Below are 22,995 nucleotides of genomic sequence, written 5' to 3' on the forward strand. Positions count from 1 at the left end.
TCATTTTATTAGTTTATTATTGTACTGTATCATATTATTGTGGTTTTAATTTGTTTAATGATGTTTATACATATATGTATTTTATTTTGTTTACTGTTTGTTCGATGGGCTTGGTCCCATGTTAGCCGCCCCAAGTCCTTGCAGCAAGATGGCGGTGGGATAGAAAAATAAAGTATTATTTTTATTATTATTACGTTTTGTATCAGAAACTAGAGCTGATGTGGTCTATCCAACGGAACTTTCTGAATCATAACCTCAAATAACCAAACCAAATCTAAAGTTGCCTAAAAACTGATTCCTAACCCTTTTGGTACTAATGTTGGAGAGTGGTCCCTGGTCAAGTGGCTCCTGGTCAAAAAAAGGTTGGGAACCACTGTCCTAATGGCATATGAGAAAGTAAGGATGGTTGAAGAGACGTGTGTAGGGATTTAACCATTTCCAGCAGCATTTATGTGGATTCCTCCAAGAAAGTCCTTAGTCAGGTAGGAAGAGGTCAAACTTTGATCAAGATGAAATCCTCTTTCTAAACTCTTGTTTATTATTACAGGAGGTGGAGAAACACACAACATTGCGTGCAGTGGTTATTTTAAAACAGCGTTTCAAAGACTCAGCTTGTCTATAGTGCCTCTGTTCCTGCTTTCTAACACCAAATGCATGAGTACTGTCTGAGATGATTTTAAGTATTTAACAAACAAAAATTCCAAATGTTCAAATGATGTCGCAATGTTAACATTTTTGGTAATAAAACTACGATCTGAAGCTAGTCTCTATTTAACAAGTAACAATTTCACCCAAACACCTTTTGGTTTGCACATTAACAAGTTTTGTTTCACTTTATTTAAAAAAAAGCTGATCAGGAAGGGAGGGCTAATTAAAATTAAGAATGATAGGAACTTTGGAATGATGAGTATATGTATTTTGCAGGAAATTTCTTATAGACAGCAGTAGCAAACTTGAATTCAAGCATTACAATTCTTATTTGAGTTCCAGGGAGAAACAGATATGTAGATCCTTTTGTGTTTTTCAAGTTTTTGAGACACAGACAGGATCAAGCCTTAGTGAATTCAGTGAGATTGTTAGGAGACATGAATAGGAGTTCACCAACACAGTTGCAAATCTGTTTGAATTCTCTCATTTTTAATTACCATTGTCCTTTGTTCTGTTCTTCTTTATTGCATTTCTCTACTTTTATTCAACAGCTTATCGTTCCAGCGGGTCATTACTCCATAGTTATAGCTCCTTTTTCATTTCCTGAGTACAAAAATACACATCGATCGGGTTGAATGATTAATTTGTTCTCTCTCATAAAAGCTTTCTAAGAAAGCTATCCTGAAGTTTAGAGACCCAGAAAAGCAAGTTTATGGCTAAATTCCTCTTTCTCAGTAATATAAAACTTGAATTGCCTTCAAAATATGTTGGGTATCTATGTATTAACATTCACCTATGGCATTAACAGAAAGGGGTATCACAATTGATGGAATCTGGAGTTCAAAAATAACTGGACTGTATGATTATTTTGGCATAAAGAAAGTTTCTTGTCATTCTTGTGAGTATATAAACACTGTATAATTGCCATTAAGTAAAGATATTTTCCGGACATGAAGTTGTACCCACCTCTGGGGTTGACGCTCATGGCGTTGTCCATGGACACCTTCCCGCTGGATCGGTACCTATTGATTTACTGTACTCACATTTGCCAAACTCAGCAGGATGTATTGTGAGAAGTATACCATCCTTGCTAGAAATGCATATATTTATATATCAGATTGAACAGAACGTCATGGTTATGTGAAGATGAGAATTCCTAATGTTCTGGTTACTGTAAATCTCGTTTCAATTATTTTTCAGTGAAAATTCTCAAAATATTTTTAAGGAGAAATACATTTGGAGGGGAGATGTATAACTGGCCCTCCACATTTATGAGTTTTCATTTATGCAGATTTAATTAGTATGTTCTTTCTAGGAATCTCTAGGTCTTTCAGTGTCATTCTATGGTCAACTTCCACCAAAGAGTTGTTCTGAAAGATCTAAGGATTCCTAAACTGCTGTCCTTTCAATTAATTTTTTAAATAAACAATTCAGTTTCCCCACTTTTGCAAGGATCACACATCCCCATCCACACTGTAAGTGAAGGGCTGAGGAAAGATGTTGTGCTTCTATTATAGTTTTCTCAATTGCATTTGTTACTAATAGCTAAATGATTTCTCTTCTATTTAGGTCCATTTACATCTATGGAAGTTTTAAAAATATTTCACGTTATTCTATACCTGGCCCTATCTATGCTGTTTGCACTACCCCATGCCCTTGCCCGGCCCTTGTATATCTTGATCACACCCATTGTACTACAGCAATTGATTTCGCTGAGTATTGTGTATGCGGCTCTTTGATATTCTGTTGTTTTATTTTGTACTGTTTTTATTTTGTTTTTACCTTGATGGGTTGTTTGTATTTGTGTCTATGGGCATTGTCCCATACGTAAGCCGCCCCGGGTATAAGAATAACATTATTATTATTATCTCAAATTACCAGACACAGGGTCTCATGTCAACAGTGTTGCAAGGATGAAGTCTTGTAAGCTTGTTGGACTACAGCTCCCAGAATCCCCCAACCACAGGATACTGTGAGTTGTATTCCTCTTGAACAAGAACTTTCCCCAATTCTAAAGAGCACAGCTTGTCCAGAATGGAGGGGTATGCCTGTGTTAGTAAGCTCCCCTTCCACATTGCTCGCTGGTGTTATCTGCTGTGAAGCATGCAATGCTAGCAGTCCCAATCCCTCCATTTTCCTTGCCTTGCTACAAACATTCAGGTTGTGGGGAAAGGAGGAGAACATGAGGGCTAGAGACCCAGTGCAGGTCTCCTGTAAATTACCAAACTATATTTCAGGAACAATTTAGACATTTCAAGAAAGCAAGGGGAGGGGTGGAAGCAGTGAATCCCATCTGCTGGCAGCAGTTGCCTCTCTAGGTACCCGGCACAGTATCCTCCATGCCAGAATTATTCTTTACCTGCCCTCTGCTCCAAGCGTGCTGCGTCTGTCACAATGGCAACAGCAGTGAGCGGCAGCAGAAGGGCACCCGGCTTGCAGTAGCGGGCTGACAAGGGTGATAAAATGATCTTCCTTAACTAAACTCGTAAAGCACTGGGCAATAAAACTCAATCTTCTGTAAAATCCAATTAAGTCATTATCTGACTGATTGTATCTTTAATTGAAAACAGAAGTGACAGTAAATTTCTGTGATATATCAGGATCAATCGATACCACTATACGATTCAGCCCCAAGAAGTGATTTATAATGTCAAACCCATATAGGTAACTCCACATTATTCTCTCTAAAACCACTGGTGGATGAAATTAAGAGTAAGTGCATTTAATAAAAAACAAGATGGTCAGGTTATTGATTACAACAGATGGGGGTGAAATCAAATAGATGTTTTCAAAGCACAGAGTGAAGAAAATACAAGTAATTTCTTTTTTTCCTGTTTAATACAGCTCGCCAACTATACACACAACAAAATTTGGTCATCAATAACATTTTTATTTCAGGTGCTGCTGCAACTACAGAGAACAATGAATTTTTTAAAGACTAGTTTCATTTCAGGTTGGTTTCTGTTACCCTAGAAAAAGCGCATGCTAAGCAATTTTAAACAGAATAATGAAAATATCTCTAGTAACCTTGAAAATACAGCCTTGTTTTTAAGCCAAGGTTGTAACCAGTATGTTGAGGTGTAAAACACAAAATCAATGTTAATTTTTGTGTGAGTGGCAAAAAGCACAACAAGTCAAATTCAAGTTGCCTTGCATAAAAATAAAGCAACAAGACAATACATTCATTACATGTAATTTTAAAATATCACTTTTGTTTAAACCGTTTTCTAATTTTGCATACTATGAAAAGAGAAAACAGGAGTAGGAATTGATAAAATAAAGCTATATCTCATTATACGGTAGGGTTTTTTTTCTGTTGTAGCACCTTTTTAAAAACCCATGAACAATTCCGTCTTGTGACTAGAAGTTATAAGCCTTAATGACAATTTTAAAAATTGTAATCACAATGAACATTTTATAAAAAATTATCTTGCTTTTGAATGCAGCTAAAAGATTTAACAAACTGCTCTGTGTTCTAGGAGCTGTACAATTTGGACATTTAAGAGCCTTATCTGTTTATTTAGCTTTGATTACCATTTTATCTGCTTTAAATCTTGTACTAAGATTACATCCAGCAATCTCATTTCCTGGCCCTTTAATGGAAATATACTTTAAAAAATAGTCACAGCTCTCTCTCTTTTTTTACTCTGGTCCTTAAACTAACCTTGCCGGTCAATGTTAGTCAAACAAACATAAAGGGAATAATTCAACATTTTCTCAACATTTACATCAGTGTTAGTTGCCACAAAACAAATAAACACAGCTGAATATGAAGGCACTTCTTCAAGGCAGCCAGCAGGACTTCCTTTAATGTTGCTTATTCACCATTTTCAATGACAGAATGAACAGGGAAGGTGCCGGAATCAGAGGTTGACTCACAATCCAAGACAGATTTGGTGCCTTCAGTGTTGATGGGAGAACTGCTGGAAAGGGAAACCAAGCCAGAATCCTGACTACTGGGTGGTGAAAATACTGAGGAGGCAATAAATAAAGGAAAGGAGAAGAAGAGGGAGGGAAAAAGGGAACATCAAGTTAAGTAATCTAGATCAGCAACGGTCTGCAGTCATCTAACCCCCGCCAGCTTGCACACATATCTACAGTGGGCTCTTGGTATCCACAGGTTTGGCGTGGGGACGCTGCTTCAATACCAAATTGGTGAACGATCAAGTCCCACTATATATACAATATTGTGTCTCACATAAAATGGGGCAATATAAATATCTGCTTTTGGACTTATTATTATTATCATTATTATTATTTATTCATTTCTATCCCACTTTTCTCCCGTAGGTGGGATTCAAAGCTGCATACAACATATAAAATTCATATAAATACATCTGACCACAATACATAATCAATTAAAACATTGTATCCCGATATAAAAATGCAATTAATATACCAAATAAAACAATTTAAAAACTTACAGCAAGCACCATTTAAAGATAACCATAACCTCTGGCTACTGAAGTTATTTGTCAAATTTTATCAAAATATTTACCAGACTGGCAGTGCCTATTATCATTCGTCTGGGAAGGCCTGGCTCCACAGAAAGGTTTTAATTTGCGAACGAAAGGCCAGTAAGGAGGGGGGCCGATTGTGTCTCATTAAGGAAGAAGTTCTACAGCCGTGGGGCCACCACCGAAAAGGCCCTCTCTCTCATCCCCACCAAATGCGCCTGTGATCATGGTGGGACCAAGAGAAGGGCCTCTCCTGAGGATCTCAGGGCTCGAGTGGCTTGGTAGAAGGAGATAAGGTCCCTCAAGTAGGCTGGGCCCGAACCTTATAGGGCTTTGTAGGCTAAAGCCAGCACCTTGAATTGCGCCCAGCAACAATCTGGAAGCCAGTGTAGCTGCTTTAGGAGCAGAGTAAAGCAGTCTAGCTGCTGACCTTTGAATTAGTTGAAGTTTCCAAATCCTCTTCTGGGGCAGCCCCACGTAGAGCGCATTACAGTAATCTAGCCTGGATGTGACTAAGGAATGTACTACCATATTTTCAAGTAATGTTTGTTGGATCCATGATGCTGAATCCATGGATATGAAGGGCAAACTATACAACATCCCAAAATGCATAGCTAGTATTACCTTGAAGTATATTCTAGTGAATGTACCTGCTTGACTTCATATACAAGAAAAGTTGCTGTTAGGAAACAGCAACTGTGTAGCATGTACCTTGAAGACTGATATTTGATTCCAGTCCAGAGATATGGAAATGAATGTTGTTACATATGTGCAACCTTTCCCCTTCTCTCCGCTCCCAACAGCTCAAAAGACATATCAGAGTACTGGTGCTCAACCTCTGCTCCTCCAGATGTTTGGGACTTGGTTTTCCCAGAAATCCTATCCATTAGCAGTGTTGGGTTGGGCTTCAGGAGCAGAAGTCCAAAACATCTGGATGGCTGAAGGTTGAGAACAACTGTATTAGAGCAACACTGCCCCACCTCTCAAGATGTTGGAGTACACCTCCAAGTTAGAACTCCCAGCTGTTGTCCCAACACATCTGGTGAAGGAAAGCTGTACTTTAATACACACCTTTCCGAATGTCTATTAAAGGAATGTTTGGTACTGGAATGAGCCCTCCTTTTAATTAATGCTCACTTTCATTATTGTGGAAATAACTGCAACAAACATTTGGTACCAACAACAAAAGTTGTTTCGATTGACACAGCCCAGTGCCAACGTGATGCCCACAGTAGTCCTCGGACTAATCCTTAAAAACCTATGTAAGATCAAAGGCTTGCTTAAAAAGCCATGTTTTTACACTAGAACAGAAGGCTTGAAGTGAAGCGGCTAGCCTGATATCTCTAGGGAGAGCATTCCAGATCCACCACAGAGAAGGCCCTCTCTCCCGTCCCATCAACTGTATTTGAGACGTTGGTGGCACTGAAAGAAGGGCCTCCCCAGCACATCTGAATGCCCATGCCGGTTCATAGAAGGAGATGCGGTCCCGAAGATAGGTTGGACCCGAAGCCTATAGGGCTTTATAGATAATTACCTGCACTTTGAATTGAACCCGGAAACTACATAATTGTACATAAATATATAAATACATACTGCTTTGCCTTCTCACAAAAACAGGCTCAAGGCAGTTCTCAATCTGCTATCCTTTCTCTACACAACTCTGTATTCATTGTCTCTCCTTCAGGTTTTCTGTCCCTCAGAGCAAATTTGTTGAAAAAATGTCATCCTGCACTGCTTAAGTCTCTATGGTTAGATAGGAAGCATAGAAAAGAATTAGGGACACCTTCCCCAGTTCCTTGTATGCTTTGATTAGGCTTCACCATTGTTTCCTGCTTCCCGTCCTATTTAGGTCAGCCCACCCTTTGATGTTTCTAGAAATGTCATCTCTCCTAGGGCTTTGACGTAACTTCCCCAATTTGGCTTTTGGAATGTTTACAGCCCTAGAGAAGAAGCGACCCATGAGGCTTGGTCGCCATTCCAGCTTCCTGCTTTGTTCCAGAGAGGATGCACTTCTGTCCTCTATTAGTCAAGATGTAGCTATCTAGAGCTTTGTTATTTTAATCCGTCTATGTGTATTAGAACAGGATAGATTAGACAGTTAGCTCCAAACCTTTTCTATCCATCTTTTTACCTCAATAAATGCTTTTAAACTTTAAAGCTAACTTTGCATCCCTTTGCCTTCCTGATGACACAGAGGCCTTCCAAACTCACATCGCGTAAGTCTCACCGCTGCTGCAATTTTTTACTCTGCTATTTTAATGGGAATTTACCTCATAAAGAGGGTGATTAGAGCTTAACGGCTCGTCCATTCCCAACAAAATTAAATCATCATGCAGATGTCAATTTTTAAAATTTCCACAAAATTCCTTAAGCCTGCTGAAATAACCCTTCTTGTGCACCTACAGTGACGTTTGGGCAACAACAGAATTACAGAATACAAATAGTTCATTAAAAATTAATATACAAGTTCCCCCATCCAATGTATAATTAGCAGAAGTAGAAAAATAACAGTAATACTCCCTTTTCCATTGATTTGATTTCTATGATTTCACTCAGAAAATTTTTATAGGCCTCTCTATGTCCTCCAGTGTGATTCCATTATATGCTTTCTGCCCAAGTATAGTGTAGGGTTTGTGGTTGGGTGTGTCTAGGAACATATTCCATGTGGGTGGAACTGTACTTCATCCTACATTTTGCTTCTAGGACAATCAATTTATCCGTATCCACAAAGAAATACTGAACTTGAAAGAAATTTGCTACCTCTTCCACCTTCTCCTACAAAAAGTGCTCTTATTACATATTAATTTTACTACTACCATCACAAGCATAGTTACCAGAAACATTTACACTTTTTTTTTTTAGCAAAACGACACCCAGAGCTGTTTCTGAAGATTAGTAGAATGACAATTTCTGCCCATCATTTGCCAATCTAGATTTAAGACATGACACTTAAAAGATCAGGGAGAGAGAGGAAGAAAAACATTACATCCATTTTGAGTGTTTTGATAGAAGGGATGACTGGGCATATGCATTTCCAGCAGGTGGCTTGAACCATTTCCAACCAGGTGGTAACTGTTGCATGACAAGAAGTAATTCACTAAATTAGTTTGTGCCATCATCGCCTCTCAAGAATACGAAAAGCCACACCTCGTGAACTTTCCTATGGCCTCAAAGTTAGTATAGCATGTCAGACGATGGAAAGGTATCTGACATTTGCTTTGTAGCTCCCCGCACCTTCCTTCAAGTTGAGAAAGGAACAATGAATCAATTGTACATTGTGCAAAAAAAAAAATCCTTTGTCTGATGTTTTAGCTACAAGACATATTTAAATAACACATGTAGCGACAAATTAATGTGACTACTCCAACTAATATAAAAAATAATGGTAAGCTTAAGTCTCAGAAAGATGTTTTTAAAACATTAGATTACTTCCTACTTTCTCTTTTAATTTCAAAGGACATGTTACTGTAAAGCATGTAAGAGAATACAAAATGGGCAAATCTTAAAAACAATGTTTAACTTAACAACATAAAATGGTATACAGAACCAAAGAAACTTAAGAGCAGTACATTTCAGAAGCAAAAATAAAATCAGCTTCACAACTTGAAAAAATTGGGCAGGCCTAACTGCTAAAGAAATTATGTTCTAGACAATCATTTCAGGATATATATAGATTGGGGTGTCCCCTAAAGATAAATCCCTCTTCTTGGCTGATTAAAAGCCTAATGTTTGAAATAAAGAATTTTCTCACTAGTGGCTTACCAGTATGTTTGTGTGCTAACTTCTTTGAAAAAGGTGGAGCAGAAAAAATGTCGCTAATCAAATTAAGTTCTAATGTACTACAGCTGTCATTTCCCCCCTGAAAGGACACCTATACATTTACAATCAAGACAAAACAAATAATTATTCAACAGCTAAATTCCCAACTGCTATTCACTGAAAAAAACATACAGTATGAACTGTAATGAGAATGAGTTAAAGAACAGCCATCTTCATAAATGCACATGGACTCTGTATGTGACTATGTATGGCTGTAGGCCTACAAGAAACCACTTTCAACACTTTGTCATGTGAGAGTAAGCATGGACTCTGTATATGAGTTTGTATAGCTGCAGGCATACAAGAAACCACTTTCACACTGTGTCATCTAAGTGAGAATAAGGCCACCAAATGTGATCTCGGTAATCTTGCCATGTTCTATGGGGGGAAATCTGAAGAATGCTATGGGAGTGGAATTGTAGTTGTGTGCCTTCAAATCATTTTGGACTTGTGGTAGCCGTAAGGCAGTGATGTCAAACTTGTGGCCTTCCAGGTGTTTTGGTATTCTGCTGATTAGGGTTTATGGGAGTTGGAGACTGAAACATCTGGAGGGCCACAAGTTTAAAATCTCTGCCCTAAGGCAAGTACCAAAAAGCAAACTGGCTTTTGCTGCAACCTGCTGTAGTCTCCCATCGTTTCACAGATTCCCAGGCTCTCTCCAGAACATGTTTTGAGTCACCGCTGTATGTAAGGGAAACCATTTTAGAACCCATTTTACCATGCCACTATATTTTATGGGACTTGAGTAACCATGGGGGGCCCTGGATCTGTATGAGATTTCAGCTTTGAGAACTTTCAACTCATATGGTAATCCTAAAGAAGTCCAGGGCTGGACTAGCAAAAAGACTCTCCTTACCTTTGGTTGTACATGCTGGTGATGGAAGGGAAGGGAGATAGATGAAGGCAAGTGCTGGCATTTTAGTGATATCTCTGGCTTTGGGGACATAGCTAGGTGCTTCTTCATCCCTCCATCACCAGTCATTGAATGGACAAGGAATGAGGACTTTTAACACACAGCAGCGAAATAAGGAGCCCCAGAAGTGTAGTTTCACATGCAAAACTTTTTATGCTACATTCTGTTATACAAAGTCTCGGTTGTTGCGTTCCAACCTTGGATGTTCCAACCCCAGGGAGTCCATGGCTGGACCTGCCATGTGGTAGGATGAACCACCTTTGGCAGAACCACACTGGGGATAGGGGGGAAGAGAGATGAATTAAGGCAAGCACTGGTTTGAGTGGTCCATTAGACTGAGGCCCAGACTACACAAAGGGTTATTATGCTAACAGGGCTGCAAGTGCTGGAAAAGCAAGAAGGAATGAGGTGATAACAAAACAAATGAGTCTCTACAAAAAGGAAGAGCACAAGATCCAAATGAAGTATTAAACACTTTAAAAACTAATATAGTGTGAGAAATATTTGCAACACTTCTCTCTTCACTAGATACAAAATACAAAGCAAAAGGGTCCCTGACCTTGTTCACCTTTGATGAGTCAAGATCCACCCCCAGCACTCCCTTCCCGCCAAGTGTGAATGTAATTAAGGAGAAGCTGCACTGGTAATTTCTCTCCTCATTAACTTCCTGATTGGTTTGAGGCTCAGATTTCTACTGGACTGCCGTTTGTCACCAAATCCAAATGGCCAATCGTTAAGACTAATGTTTGTGTAACTAACTGCCAGCAGCTGCCACGGCTTCTTGTACAACCATAACAGTGAAAGGGTAACATTAATGCTCCTGTGTTAATTCACCATGTATTCATCAGTGAGGAAATCTATGATGTAATTAGCAAAATGCATCAGTAGACAAGTGTGTTATGAGTCATTTGTAGAAATCTAAATCACAGGAGAGGCTGCTTGAGGTCTTAATGTGTTAACTGTCAGCACCTATTCCCTTCTGAGTGTTTAGAACTGTGCTAGACTAGGATCGTTTAAGAAGTGATGGCAGAGCAATTCACCTCCCCTTGACTTCATTGATTAAAGCAGTGGGATGGCACCAGTCACTTTAAAGCTATGGTGTTGTTGTTAACTGCTGTCAAGTCAACTTCGACCTATGCTGATTCTAGGAATGAGAGATCTCCAAGCAGCTCTTCTCAGATCTTGCAGACTCAGGGCCTTGGCCACTTTGATTGAGTCAAACCATCTGTAATGTTGTCATCTTCTTTTCCTATTGCCTTCTTCCTTCCCAAGCATTCGTGTATTTTCCCAGTGAGTCATATATTCTCATGTTATCTCCAAAGTATGAAAGTCTCTGTTGTTTAGTCATGTTGGCTGCTAGGCTTGATTTGCTCTAGACATTTGTTTATATCTGAAAAACTCTTCCTCAGAGCCACATTTCTTCACTATCCAGCTTTCACATCCATATATAGAAGTCTAATATGATGAGATGGACAATACTAACTACAGTATTTAAATATATTTGTATAGTTCCTTCAAAGCTAGCCTTCTAAGTCCCAGTTTGTTGGAAAATGCTTCTCAGTCAAGCATTCTCTTTATTAGAGGAATAGAGTTTTAGACAATAAAGGTTTCTTGCATACTTCTACCCTATATATCAGTGGTTCTCAACTTGTGGGTCCCGATGTTTTGGCCTTGAACTCCTAGAAATCCTAACAGTTGGTAAACTGGCTGGGATTTCTGGGAGTTGTAGGCCAAAACACCTGGGGACCCATAGGTTGAGAACCACTGCTATATATGCTGTCTCTAAAACTTTCCCCATTTGCTCAGTCACCATTGTGGGAATGTATCTTAGCAACTACATGATGTGACCAGAAAATCCAGATTACTCATCCTATTGAAAGCCATTATAGCATAATTTCACATTAGTATAACTCAATGAGATTAGTCAAAAAGTAATGTATCCAGACTTCTCAGGGAAGGATTAACCTAGTCTAACACATCTTTCCAGAAAGAATGCAGACAGTTGCTCCAACCCCCCCCCCCCCCCCCCAACACACACAAGCCAGTCCAAAAGTCAGAAATACAGTAGTAACTGTATAGTTACAGGAGTGTAGAGCAGCAACAAAAGCTCATGTATTCCTTCTAAACTCTCATCATGTAATATAATGACAACAAAGCCCCCCTCCCCCAATTTTTTTCTTGGGTGTTTTGGTTTTTAGACCTGCTTCTGGGGTTATTCGGGGCTCTGGTTTAGAAAATTGCCTAGGACAGAATGCATCATCTCTAGTTCTATGGGTTGACGCTAATGAAATATCTTTGGTCAATTCTAAGGCCTGAAAGGATGTATAGTTCAATGATACATGAAAGGCCAGCAGCCACACCCTTGAAATACACGAATTGATAAGAATTTGGACTATTCAATAATGGCTTCTGTGGAAAGAAAAGATGGACATCAAGATATACATGCAAACACAAAACAAAGCAAAGCACCTGATGGAAACTACAAGATGCATAAAGAACATCTGGAATTGTAAAAATTGAATGATTGGAGTTTAGGTAGGACAGAATTTCCTACATGTGAAACATTTTCCGCTCTTCTTCTCCCATGAAATGCATGGTCATATATACCTTTTGTGTCTCCAAGTAACGAGACCATGTGATCCATGGAAGTTCCTGGGGTCCGCCGTCATATGTAGACTTCCCCCTTCTCAATTCCTATAAAAATTCTGATTTTTCCTCACCTTCAGCCATGCTTCAGTTTCCCTATCACCAAGAATTATGCGCTTACTCAATGTAATATTGCATATGCAAATTTAAAAGTGATTTGTGCCCCCCCCCCTAAATTTGTAATCAAAAGCTACTGATCTTGTTTATTTTGAGTCGGTATCAGTTCAGGGAAACAACAAGTTATGATTGGTACTTTGCTAAAAAAAAAAAAAAAAGACTTATTCCTAACATTTTAGTTTTCATATTTTCCCCCAAATGGTTCATACTGGGAAACTCCAATTCCCAATAGTAATAGATTGAAGAATCAGAGCCCTGGAGCAGGGCTCTTCGGGATCACCTGAAACACAGCTCTGTCAAAACCCACCTTTCTACCCTTTTCTCATTCTCCTAGCAACTCAACAAGGAAATTATTTTCCCTCACTTCATAAGGAACTGTACTAAGCAGGCACTGCCCCAGGACACGCAGCTACCCTTTACTTGAGCTGAAATATAATGGTGGGTCTCCCAAGAACATGCCACTTGGTCAAGTACTTATAATACTGTTATCTAAGTCTTAAAATCGCATAAAGTGTGTATTTTTATCTAGGTAAAAGCTATTTAGCTAGTATCATGCTGAAAAATATACAAAGCAAAAATAATATATAGCCTCCAAAATAAAGTCATCAATGGACTGAACACTATAAAAAGAACTGACTAACTTGAATGATCTGCTGTAAGTCAATGGCCTGGAAAACGTAATAGGCTTCTACTGATGTGAGAAACCACTAGGATAGTCATGCTTGGAAGGCAAAATGTTCTTTGTGTTTACATTTAAAAACCATTAGACTCTTAATAAGAAGCAATTTTTTTAAAAGCTTTAAGCTCTCAAGTGCTACAGGCCATTTATTAAAGATCTTTCACTTTCTTATTCAGTGATGTGGAGGGGGCATCCATCCTCTCAGCTTGCTCAGTATAAGGATGTAAAACTTCATTTCTACATTAAAAACGCAATACTATTTTACTTACCTGGAAGTAAGTAACAATGAACTTATTATCTGCTTCTGAGAGAAATGTCAGGTTGAATTAGAAGCAAAGAAAACACTGACATGTCTGGAAGAGGTGGTCAAGACTGAGGCTTCCCTTCATGATAAAAATATTTGTGGTGTGAATGTGTACTTTAGGAATGTGCCATTTTAGAGAAGAGACCCATGAACAGTAGACTAAACCTAATGCAGATCTACCATGTAGTAAAATATATCAGGGCCAAGGGAATGTTATCTCATTCTTCCCAAAGCTTTGGCTACTTGAGGAAGTCCTTATCAAATAAAGAAAGTTCAAAATTTACTAAATCTGGAATGTATATAATAGTTGTCCAGTCCAAGAGAGAACTATACTTTCAGACAAATTACTACTCACGAACTACACAGCTAAGTGGGTAACTCTGAAAATGGGAGCCCAGTGTCAAGTTTTTTCTCCCTCTTCTTTACTTTATAGAGAAACACATTTGTGTCCCAATGACACAATGTATATAGGACATTCCAACATGTTGGAAAATCAAGCATTCTCTCTCACCTTTCACCTTTTGCCCCTGGTGGTGTAATGGGTTAAACCCTTGTGCCGGCAGAACTGCTGACCGAAAGGTCGGTGGTTCAAATCCGGCGAGCAGGGTGAGCTCCTGTCTGTCAACTCCAGCTTCCCATGCGTGGACATGAGAGAAGCCTCCTACAGGATCCAGGCATCCCTTGGGCAATGTCCTTGCAGACAGCCAATTATCTCACACCAGAAGCGACTTGCAGTTTCTCAAGTCGCTCCTGACTTGCAAAAAACAAAACAAAAACCCCTTCATTACTGTTAAAACAACTGGGGATTTTAGATAGTATAGTATATGTCTATACTGATCCTGAAAATTAGCTTAAGTTTCTACATTTGTTCACTTATCTGACTCAGTGTATGGTTATAAATACTTGCTCTAAATACATGTATCTAACAACTAGATTACCATATATACTCAAAGATAAGCCGAGTTTTTTAGCCCTTATTTATGAGCTGAAAAAGCCTCCCCCGGCTTATATTCGGGTCAAGGTCAAGCCAGCAGTGGAGCCTGGAGGCCACAGTATGTTTTCTTTTCCAAAACCTCCCTTCTTCGCTTCTCCACCCAGGCTGGTTATCTTATTTTTTTGAGAGACAGAGACAAGAAGCGAATGTTTTCAAAAGCGAAAAGAGAATGTGAGATAAACCCTAATTTGTAAAATCATAACCTAATTTGATGTTTAATAGACTTTTCCTTAATGCCTCCTTATTAACCAACATATTTGCTTATCCAACATTCTGCCGGCCCATTTATGTTGGATAAGTGAGACTCTACTGTACTACTATTGCAAGAACATTTGAGGGAGGGAAGGAGGGAAAAGAGAGCAACAGAAGGTGTGTATTTCTTTTTATTCCTAAGGAAACAAAAATGAGGTGGGCTTTTTTGGGAGGGGGAGAGAAGTTTTAAAAAGCCTTTTCTGGTTACTTTTAGAGTTTGAAAAAAGGAGAAAGAAAAGAGATGGGAAAGGGCAGGAGTAAAGAGGACAAAGTTGTTTTTAGGAGGGCTTTGCTTGCATTTCTTCCTTGGGTAAATGCATGCCCCAAAGCTTCTAAATATTTATATAGATATAAATACAGTAAATATTCAAAACATTTAATCCACTGATGCCTCAATTAATGTAATGTTATTGGTATCTAATTTTATTTTTGAAATTTACCAGTAGCTGCTGCATCCCCCCCCCCCCCCCGGCTTATACTCGAGTCAATAAGTTTTCCCAGTTTTTTGTGGTAAAATTAGGTGGCTCGGCTTATATTTGGGTCAGCTTATACTTGAGTATATACGGTATGTGGTCATATAAAAATTTCCATCTCTCTTTTTTCTTTTTAGTCCCTCAGCTTCAAGATGGTGAATTCAAGATTAGGTTTGCTGGAACACTTTTTGAAATCTATCTTTTCATTATGCATCTACACTGTAGAATTGGCTCAATGCAATGGAAATCACATTAATCCTACAGTTAGGATGTAGGCATTTCAGGTGCATGTACATCCTAAAAGCTAATGAAGTTATTTAGTTTTAGAACCTGATGCATCTTGGTTTTATAAAACGTAACTTAGTCATATAAGTATGGAAGACTAGAACACATTTATCTGCAAATTCTACTGAGAGAGGCTGTTTCCTAATAGTTTTTAAAAAATAGTTTTTTTTCTCTAAAAGAGCTCACAGCCTAGAATATACTGCTCACCTTTAGTGGGCCAAATCACAGAATCCAGTAACATGAAGACATAAGACAGCTTTCTGTACCATTTAAGAGGAATCACTAAGCACAGAATTGTTGAGAAAAAAACAGGAATCCAATGTTTTTGTTAACATGTAGTTTTGTATCTTCTCCACATCTGCTGTTTTATTGCAGAAGATTCTGCTTCCGCTGACCTCCTACTTTTCTTACTAACACATTAAAAAGATTAAAATGTTCTAAAATGCCCTCAACTTGGCTGATTCACTTTGGCTGACTTTCCTGCCCCAAGTCTATCTTGCCATTCAGAACAAGACAAGAGATATGAAAAGAGGGATTTATTCAATTTGTTCCACAGGGGATTATGTTGTTCCTTCCCAGGTCATGCTGGCAATTGTAGTCAGCCAGAAGGCTTAGTTGTTCTAAGTGACAGAATTAAACAAACAGAAAAACATTAGCAAAAGACTAACTGAAAACTCTTTCCACTTTGACACACAATTCCCTGAAGTATCATCATTGATACAAATATCATTCCAGTTTCCTTTATTTTTTAAAAAAACAAACATGACAGAATTACAAAAGCAGAACATTAGTTCCATTATGTTTCATGGGACTTATTCCAGAGGTTAAATTAGTTAGCTTTGAACTATGACTCCCAGAATTCCCAGCTAGTATAGCCACTGGCTAAATAAGAGTTTTTCTAAGACCATGGTAATCCCTCAAAAAAAAAAACACTTTTCCATGCTCTTACTTATTCCCAGGCCTCAAGTGTGGAAGTATACCTGTACTCCAGTGGTTCCCAACCTTTGGCCCTCCAGGTGTTTTGGACTTCAGCTCCCACACTTCCTAACAGCTGGTAAGCTGGCTGGGATTTCTGGGAGTTGGGAGTCCAAAAACCTGGAGGCCCAAAGGATGGGAACCACTGCTCTACTCCATACATGCTGTTTCTAAAACCTTTACTCAGTGACCCACTGTTGGGATGCAACTAAGCAACAATCACATCATGTGATCAGAAAAACTTTGGGCTGTGTTTGCAAATACATAAAGGACCCCTTCCTCTCATTTGTCCTCTTCCCTCCAGAGCTGCTCCTCTTTTTGAACTTTTTCTTCAGCTAGCCAGGTGCTGCATGTATATATATTTGAATTTATCTTTAAATGTAATTCGGAAAAAATAGCTATTAAATTTTCATACTACCTTACCATGCTAAAATTAGTTTCAGATATATCCAAAAGATTCAGTGCTTTCACTTGTGAACTCTGTTAAAGGGGATTGAATATTAATGGAACCAGTCTTTATCTTTTCCAGAAAATAATACTTTTTATTACTTATCCACCTCTCCCCAAGACTCGAGGTGGTTCACAACAATGTTAAAATGCAACACCTAAAAATGTGACAATAAATAAAAACATCCATCCATTTAAAGCACATAGAAGAGGCCAATACCCTGGGAATCTACTTATAACAAGTATAACCATTCTTGCAATGAAAGGGGATTTCTTTTAGCAGAAAATATTACTGTAGCAATAGATCATTGCCAACCGGAAGGTTGCCAGTTCGAGGCCCGAGTCAGAATGAGCACCGACCGGCAGCACATCTCATTGTCCACCTAACCAGCTCAAAAACAGCTGACCTGTGAGTACAGAACTTAGGCACCGCTTAAGTGGGGAGGTATTTTACGGCACCATAAAAATAACCTCCAGGCGCCGAAGCTGGAAAAAATGCCAATATACCTCTATCTGTTTGTCTGTCCTGTATGTCCAATCGGCACTGAATGTTTGCTGTGTATGTGTGTGTTGTGATCCACCCCGAGTCCCCTTTGGGGTGAGAAGGGTGGAATATAAATGCTGTAAATAAAATAAATAATAAATAATAGCAAGTTGCCAAATACGCTGTACCTGAAAAAGCTCTCCTGTAACAGAGTTCTTATAGAATCATAGAATCATAGAATCATAGAATAGTAGAGTTGGAAGAGACCTCAAGGGCCATCTAGTCCAACCCCCCGCTAAGAAGCAGGAAATCGCATTCAAAGCACCCCCGACAGATGGCCATCCAGCCTCTGCTTAAAAGCCTCCAAAGAAGGAGCCTCCACCACGGCCCGGGGGAGAGAGTTCCACTGCCGAACAGCCCTCACAGTGAGGAAGTTCTTCCTGATGTTCAGGTGGAATCTCCTTTCCTGTAGTTTGAAGCCATTGTTCCGTGTCCTAGTCTGCAGGGCAGCAGAAAATAAGCTTGCTCCCTCCTCCCTATGACTTCCCCTCACATATTTGTACATGGCTATCATGTCTCCTCTCAGCCTTCTCTTCTGCAGGCTAAACATGCCCAGCTCTTTAAGCCTCTCCTCATAGGGCTTGTTCTCCAGACCCTTAATCATTTTAGTTGCCCTCCTCTGGACGCTTTCCAGCTTGTCAGCATCTCCCTTCATCTGCGGTGCCCAAAACTGGACACAGTATTCCAGGTGTGGTCTGACCAAGGCAGAATAGAGGGGGAGCATGACTTCCCTGGATCTAGACGTTATTCCCCTATTGATGCAGGCCAAAATCCCATTGGCTTTTTTAGCTGCCGCATCACATTGTAGGCTCATGTTTAACTTGTTGTCCACGAGGACTCCAAGATCTTTTTCGCACACACTGCTGTCAAGCCAGGCGTCCCCCATTCTGTATCTTTGATTTCCATTTTTTCTGCCGAAGTGAAGTATCTTGCATTTGTCCCTGTTGAACTTCATTTTGTTAGTTTCGGCCCATCTCTCTAGTCTGTCAAGATCGTTTTGAATTCTGCTCCTGTCTTCTGGATTGTTAGCTATCCCTCCGAGTTTGGTGTCATCTGCAAACTTGATGATCGTGCCTTCTAACCCTTCGTCTAAGTCGTTAATAAAGATGTTGAACAGAACCGGGCCCAGGACGGAGCCCTGCGGCACTCCACTTGTCACTTCTTTCCATGATGAAGACGACGCATTGGTGAGCACCCTTTGGGTTCGTTCGCTTAGCCAATTACAGATCCACCTAACCGTAGTTTTGTCTAGCCCACATTTTACTAGTTTGTTTGCCAGAAGGTCGTGGGGGACTTTGTCGAAGGCCTTACTGAAATCTAGATATGCTACATCCACGGCATTCCCTGTATCGACCCAACTCGTAACTCTATCGAAAAAAGAGATCAGATTAGTCTGGCATGACTTGTTTTTGGTAAATCCGTGTTGACTATTAGCAATGACCGCATTTGTTTCTAAGTGTTTGCAGACCACTTCCTTAATGATCTTTTCCAGAATCTTGCCTGGTATTGATGTGAGGCTGACCGGACGGTAATTGTTTGGGTCGTTCTTTTTTCCCTTCTTGAAGATAGGGACCACATTCGCCCTCCTCCAATCTGCTGGGACTTCTCCTGTTCTCCAAGAACTCTCGAAGATGATTGCCAGTGGTTCTGAAATAACTTCCGCTAGTTCCTTCAATACTCTTGGATGTAGCTGATCTGGCCCTGGGGACTTGAATTCGTTTAGAGTGGCCAGGTGTTCCTGGACAACTTGTTTCCCTATTTGGGGTTGGATTTCCCCCAATCCTTCGTCCATTCCATGTTGCTGAGGTTGAAGATGGCTTTCTTTTTGTGAGAAGACCGAGGCAAAGAAGGCATTAAGCAGTTCTGCCTTTTCCCTATCCCCTGTCACCATCACCCCATCTACTCCTTGCAGTGGCCCTATCGCCTCCTTTTTCTTCCTTTTTCTACCAACATAAGCAAAAAAACCTTTTTTGTTGTTTTTTATGTCCCTGGCAAGCCTGAGCTCATTTTGCGCTTTAGCCTTGCGAACCTTTTCCCTACAGGAGTTGGCTATACGTTTGAATTCTTCTTTGGTGATTTCTCCCCTTTTCCACTTCTTGTGCATGTCACTTTTGAGCTTTAGCTCAGTTAGAAGTTCTTTGGACATCCATTCTGGCTTCTTTGCACTTGTCTTATTTTTCTTCTTTGTTGGCACTGTTTGCATTTGCGCCTTGAGTATTTCACTTTTGAAAAACTCCCATCCATCCTTAACTCCCTTGTTTTTTAATATCGGCGTCCATGGAATGCCGCTCAGTAATTCCTTCATTTTTTGGAAGTCAGCTCTCTTAAAGTCCAGAATGCGTGTTTGACTTGTCTTAGTTTCAGCATTCCTTTGTATTGCAAACTGCAGGAGCACATGGTCACTTGCCCCTAAGGATCCAACCACTTCAACTGTATTGATCAGGTCTTCCACATTTGTTAAGATTAGATCAAGAGTTGCTGATCCCCTTGTTGCCTCTTCTACCTTCTGGACCATAAAATTATCTGCAAGGCAAGTGAGGAATTTGTTGGACTTTGTACTCTTGGCTGAGTTTGTTTTCCAGCAGATATTGGGATAATTGAAATCGCCCATGACTACTATATCTCTTCTTTGTGCCTGTTTGGTCAGCTGTTGACAGAAGGCTTCATCAAGTCCTTCATCCTGACTCGGAGGTCTGTAGTAGACACCCACGACAAGATCTTTTTGAGTCCCGGTTCCCTTGATTCTTATCCAGATGCTTTCAAGCTGGTTTCCCGGATTACAGTCTTGCATTTCTTCTGCAACGTAACTGTTTTTGACATATAAAGCTACTCCCCCTCCTCTCCCCTTTGTTCTATTTCTGTGAAAGAGGTTATAGCCCTCAATGGTTAAATTCCAGTGATGGGAGTCATCCCACCAGGTTTCAGTGATGCCTATGACATCGTATGTGTGGTGCTGTGCTAGGAGTTGGAGTTCGTCTTGCTTATTTCCCATGCTCTGAGCATTAGTGTAAAGACATGTAAGCCCCTGTGACCTCCCCTCGAACTGTTTATTTGGGATTATTGTGCTCTCTGTACTTGGTCCTTGCTGTGTTTGTGCAGCCCTCCGTTTAGCCTTACGGCGGTTCCCTGTGGTCGTGGGTAATATAGTGTTCGCCAGGCTGTTGTTCCCCTCCCCCAGTGGATTTAGTTTAAAGTGCGCCTGATGAGGTTTGTGAGTCTGTGTGCAAAAAGATGTTTTCCTACTTGTGTGAGATGCACCCCATCGCTTGCCAGTAGTCCATCCTCTTGGAAGAGTAGACCATGGTCAAGGAAGCCAAAATGCTCCTCTTGACACCATTTTCTGAGCCAGTTATTGACCTGTACTATTTTTCCGGCCCTTGTAGAGCCATGTCCTACAACGGGGAGGAGGGATGAAAAGATCACATGTACATTATACAGTTTTAGCTTTGTTCCCAGAGCTCGAAAATCATTTGTGATCTTTTGAAAAGTATGCCTAGCGGTGTCTCCCATTTATAAAATAAAAGACTTTCAGCCAGGACTTGATATCCCTTATTCTCACAAAAACAAACAAGAAAAGGAAAATGTAATAGTGAGTCATTTGGTGCTGATCCTTTTGGTTTTACCTTGTGGTGTCTCAGGTGTCTGCACCTCACATGCATCACTCTCATCTCTGGACATGTAGATAAAAAACCAATTAAGTTTCCTAGGGTGTCTAAGAATAAGAATACCCTTCATCCACCAGCACCTGCCCTAACAAATGGTAAAAGTGAGCTGTCACATGAGGATAACAAAGCCCTATTCTCCAAAAGCATCACTATGAATCTACAGAAAATGGACCACAAGACATGATGAATGTAAAATTTTGCGATTACCCATGTACACACTAAATGACTTGCATTTTTTATGCCAGCCACTATTTTTTCCTATAACCCATTATTTTTTTGTGAACAAACAGTATCTTATAACACACATGGTGCATTGTGCGCCATGTGTGTTTTAGGATGCTGCTTGTTCATTTGTGACCATAAACCATGGACTTATTTCTCTGTTGCTTATATCAACATTTCTACATTAGTGTAGTCTGCCTCCATTAGAAGGCATTCTAGAGGCATAAATAGTTTTGGCGGGATGGTTCTAGGAAGGAATTGGTTGGTTGCATGAACTTTTACCAGGATTGTGATTTCCCATTTGGCATGAGGAAACTCTACTGTAAAATCTTCTTCCATTGTCAGTAATGGGAAAGCACACTCTGTACCACTTCAGAAGCATTTCGGAAAACTGCATTTTGGGAAGACACAATGTACTTCTGTACTTTAGCACACAGGAGTAAATGTCTGATTTTTGCCTCCTCTCCTTTCTTCTAAAAAATAGTCTGATAATAGAGAACATTAATAAAAGCACTGAATCATACTAAGCCAGCTCAAGTACTTGAGCTTAAATAAGGACATTCATAATAATGTGTGATACATGTTTCATTGGGAACCCCGTTGGCGAAGTGTGTTAAAGCACTGAGCCGCTGAACTTGCAGACCGAAAGATCCCAGGTTCAAACCCCGGGAACGGCGAGAGTGGCCGCTGTTAGCTCCAGCTTCTGCCAACCTAGCAGTTCGTAAACATGCCAATGTGAGTAGATCAATAGGTACTGCTCCAGCGGGAAGGTAACGGCTCTCTATGGAGTCATGCCGGCCACATGACCTTGGAGGTGTCTACGGACAACGCTGGCTCTTAGAAATGGAGATGAGCACCAACTCCCAGAGTCAGACATGAATGGACTTAACGTCAGGGGAAAACCTTTACCTTTACCTTTTACATATTTCATTAAGAGGACTCAGAATATTGTTGTCAAAATCATTTCCCTTTTTCCAAACTGTTTTGGCCTATAAATGTCATCCAACCTTCCTCTTACCGCCACCGAACTAAACAATGAATTCTCTAATCTAGAGCATGAAGAATTAAGTATTTGACTTTTATACTACTTCCACAAGCTAACTGTAAAAATCTTAAAGGGGTGCATGTTTTTAAAACTGAGAACCTCTGTTTCAGTTAGGCCAGGATATTTCTGCTATACCTGTTTTATTTGTTATGAAAAGAAGACATGCATGTGCGTGTGCATACAAACACAGACACATCACTCTTGAATTTAGAATATACCAGCTTTAGAATTTGTATGCCTGATCTGTTTCCAAAGTCTTGGGGGAGAAATATAATTTATTATAGCTCATTTGGCTCAGCAACAATTGCTTTCTCAAAAAGGAAAAAGAGAATAATGTAATTGAACATAAGTGCCCTCTTTAGTGGCTAAGCCTCCAACAGCCTGAGGCGAGAGCTAGTACTGATGTAGTACAAGGCATTACAAGAGTGCTGGGTGCTATAGCTAGCAATTATCCTGGTATTTAACCAAATCTATCCCTCATCAACAAAGCGTTTAGTGCAGTAGTCAGAG

General features: G+C 39.9%; 1 protein-coding gene across 2 annotated transcripts in view; it reads right to left on the reverse strand.

Moving 5' to 3' along the window:
* Positions 1-3,467: 3,467 nt before the first annotated feature.
* The window catches only part of dmrt1 (doublesex and mab-3 related transcription factor 1), a 76,228-nt gene continuing 56,700 nt past the window's right edge, over positions 3,468-22,995 (reverse strand). Inside the window, exon 5 of one of the 2 annotated variants that reach the window (XM_062971962.1) lies at positions 3,468-4,571. In XM_062971962.1, the coding sequence (XP_062828032.1) occupies positions 4,456-4,571 (116 nt within the window). In that variant the 3' untranslated portion in view covers positions 3,468-4,455. Of the gene's footprint in view, positions 4,621-22,995 lie in introns of both variants that reach the window. The other variant, XM_003216553.4, reaches the window with a different exon arrangement.

The sequence above is a fragment of the Anolis carolinensis genome, chromosome 2 (genome assembly GCF_035594765.1).
Source record: "Anolis carolinensis isolate JA03-04 chromosome 2, rAnoCar3.1.pri, whole genome shotgun sequence".
Taxonomy (NCBI): domain Eukaryota; kingdom Metazoa; phylum Chordata; class Lepidosauria; order Squamata; family Dactyloidae; genus Anolis; species Anolis carolinensis.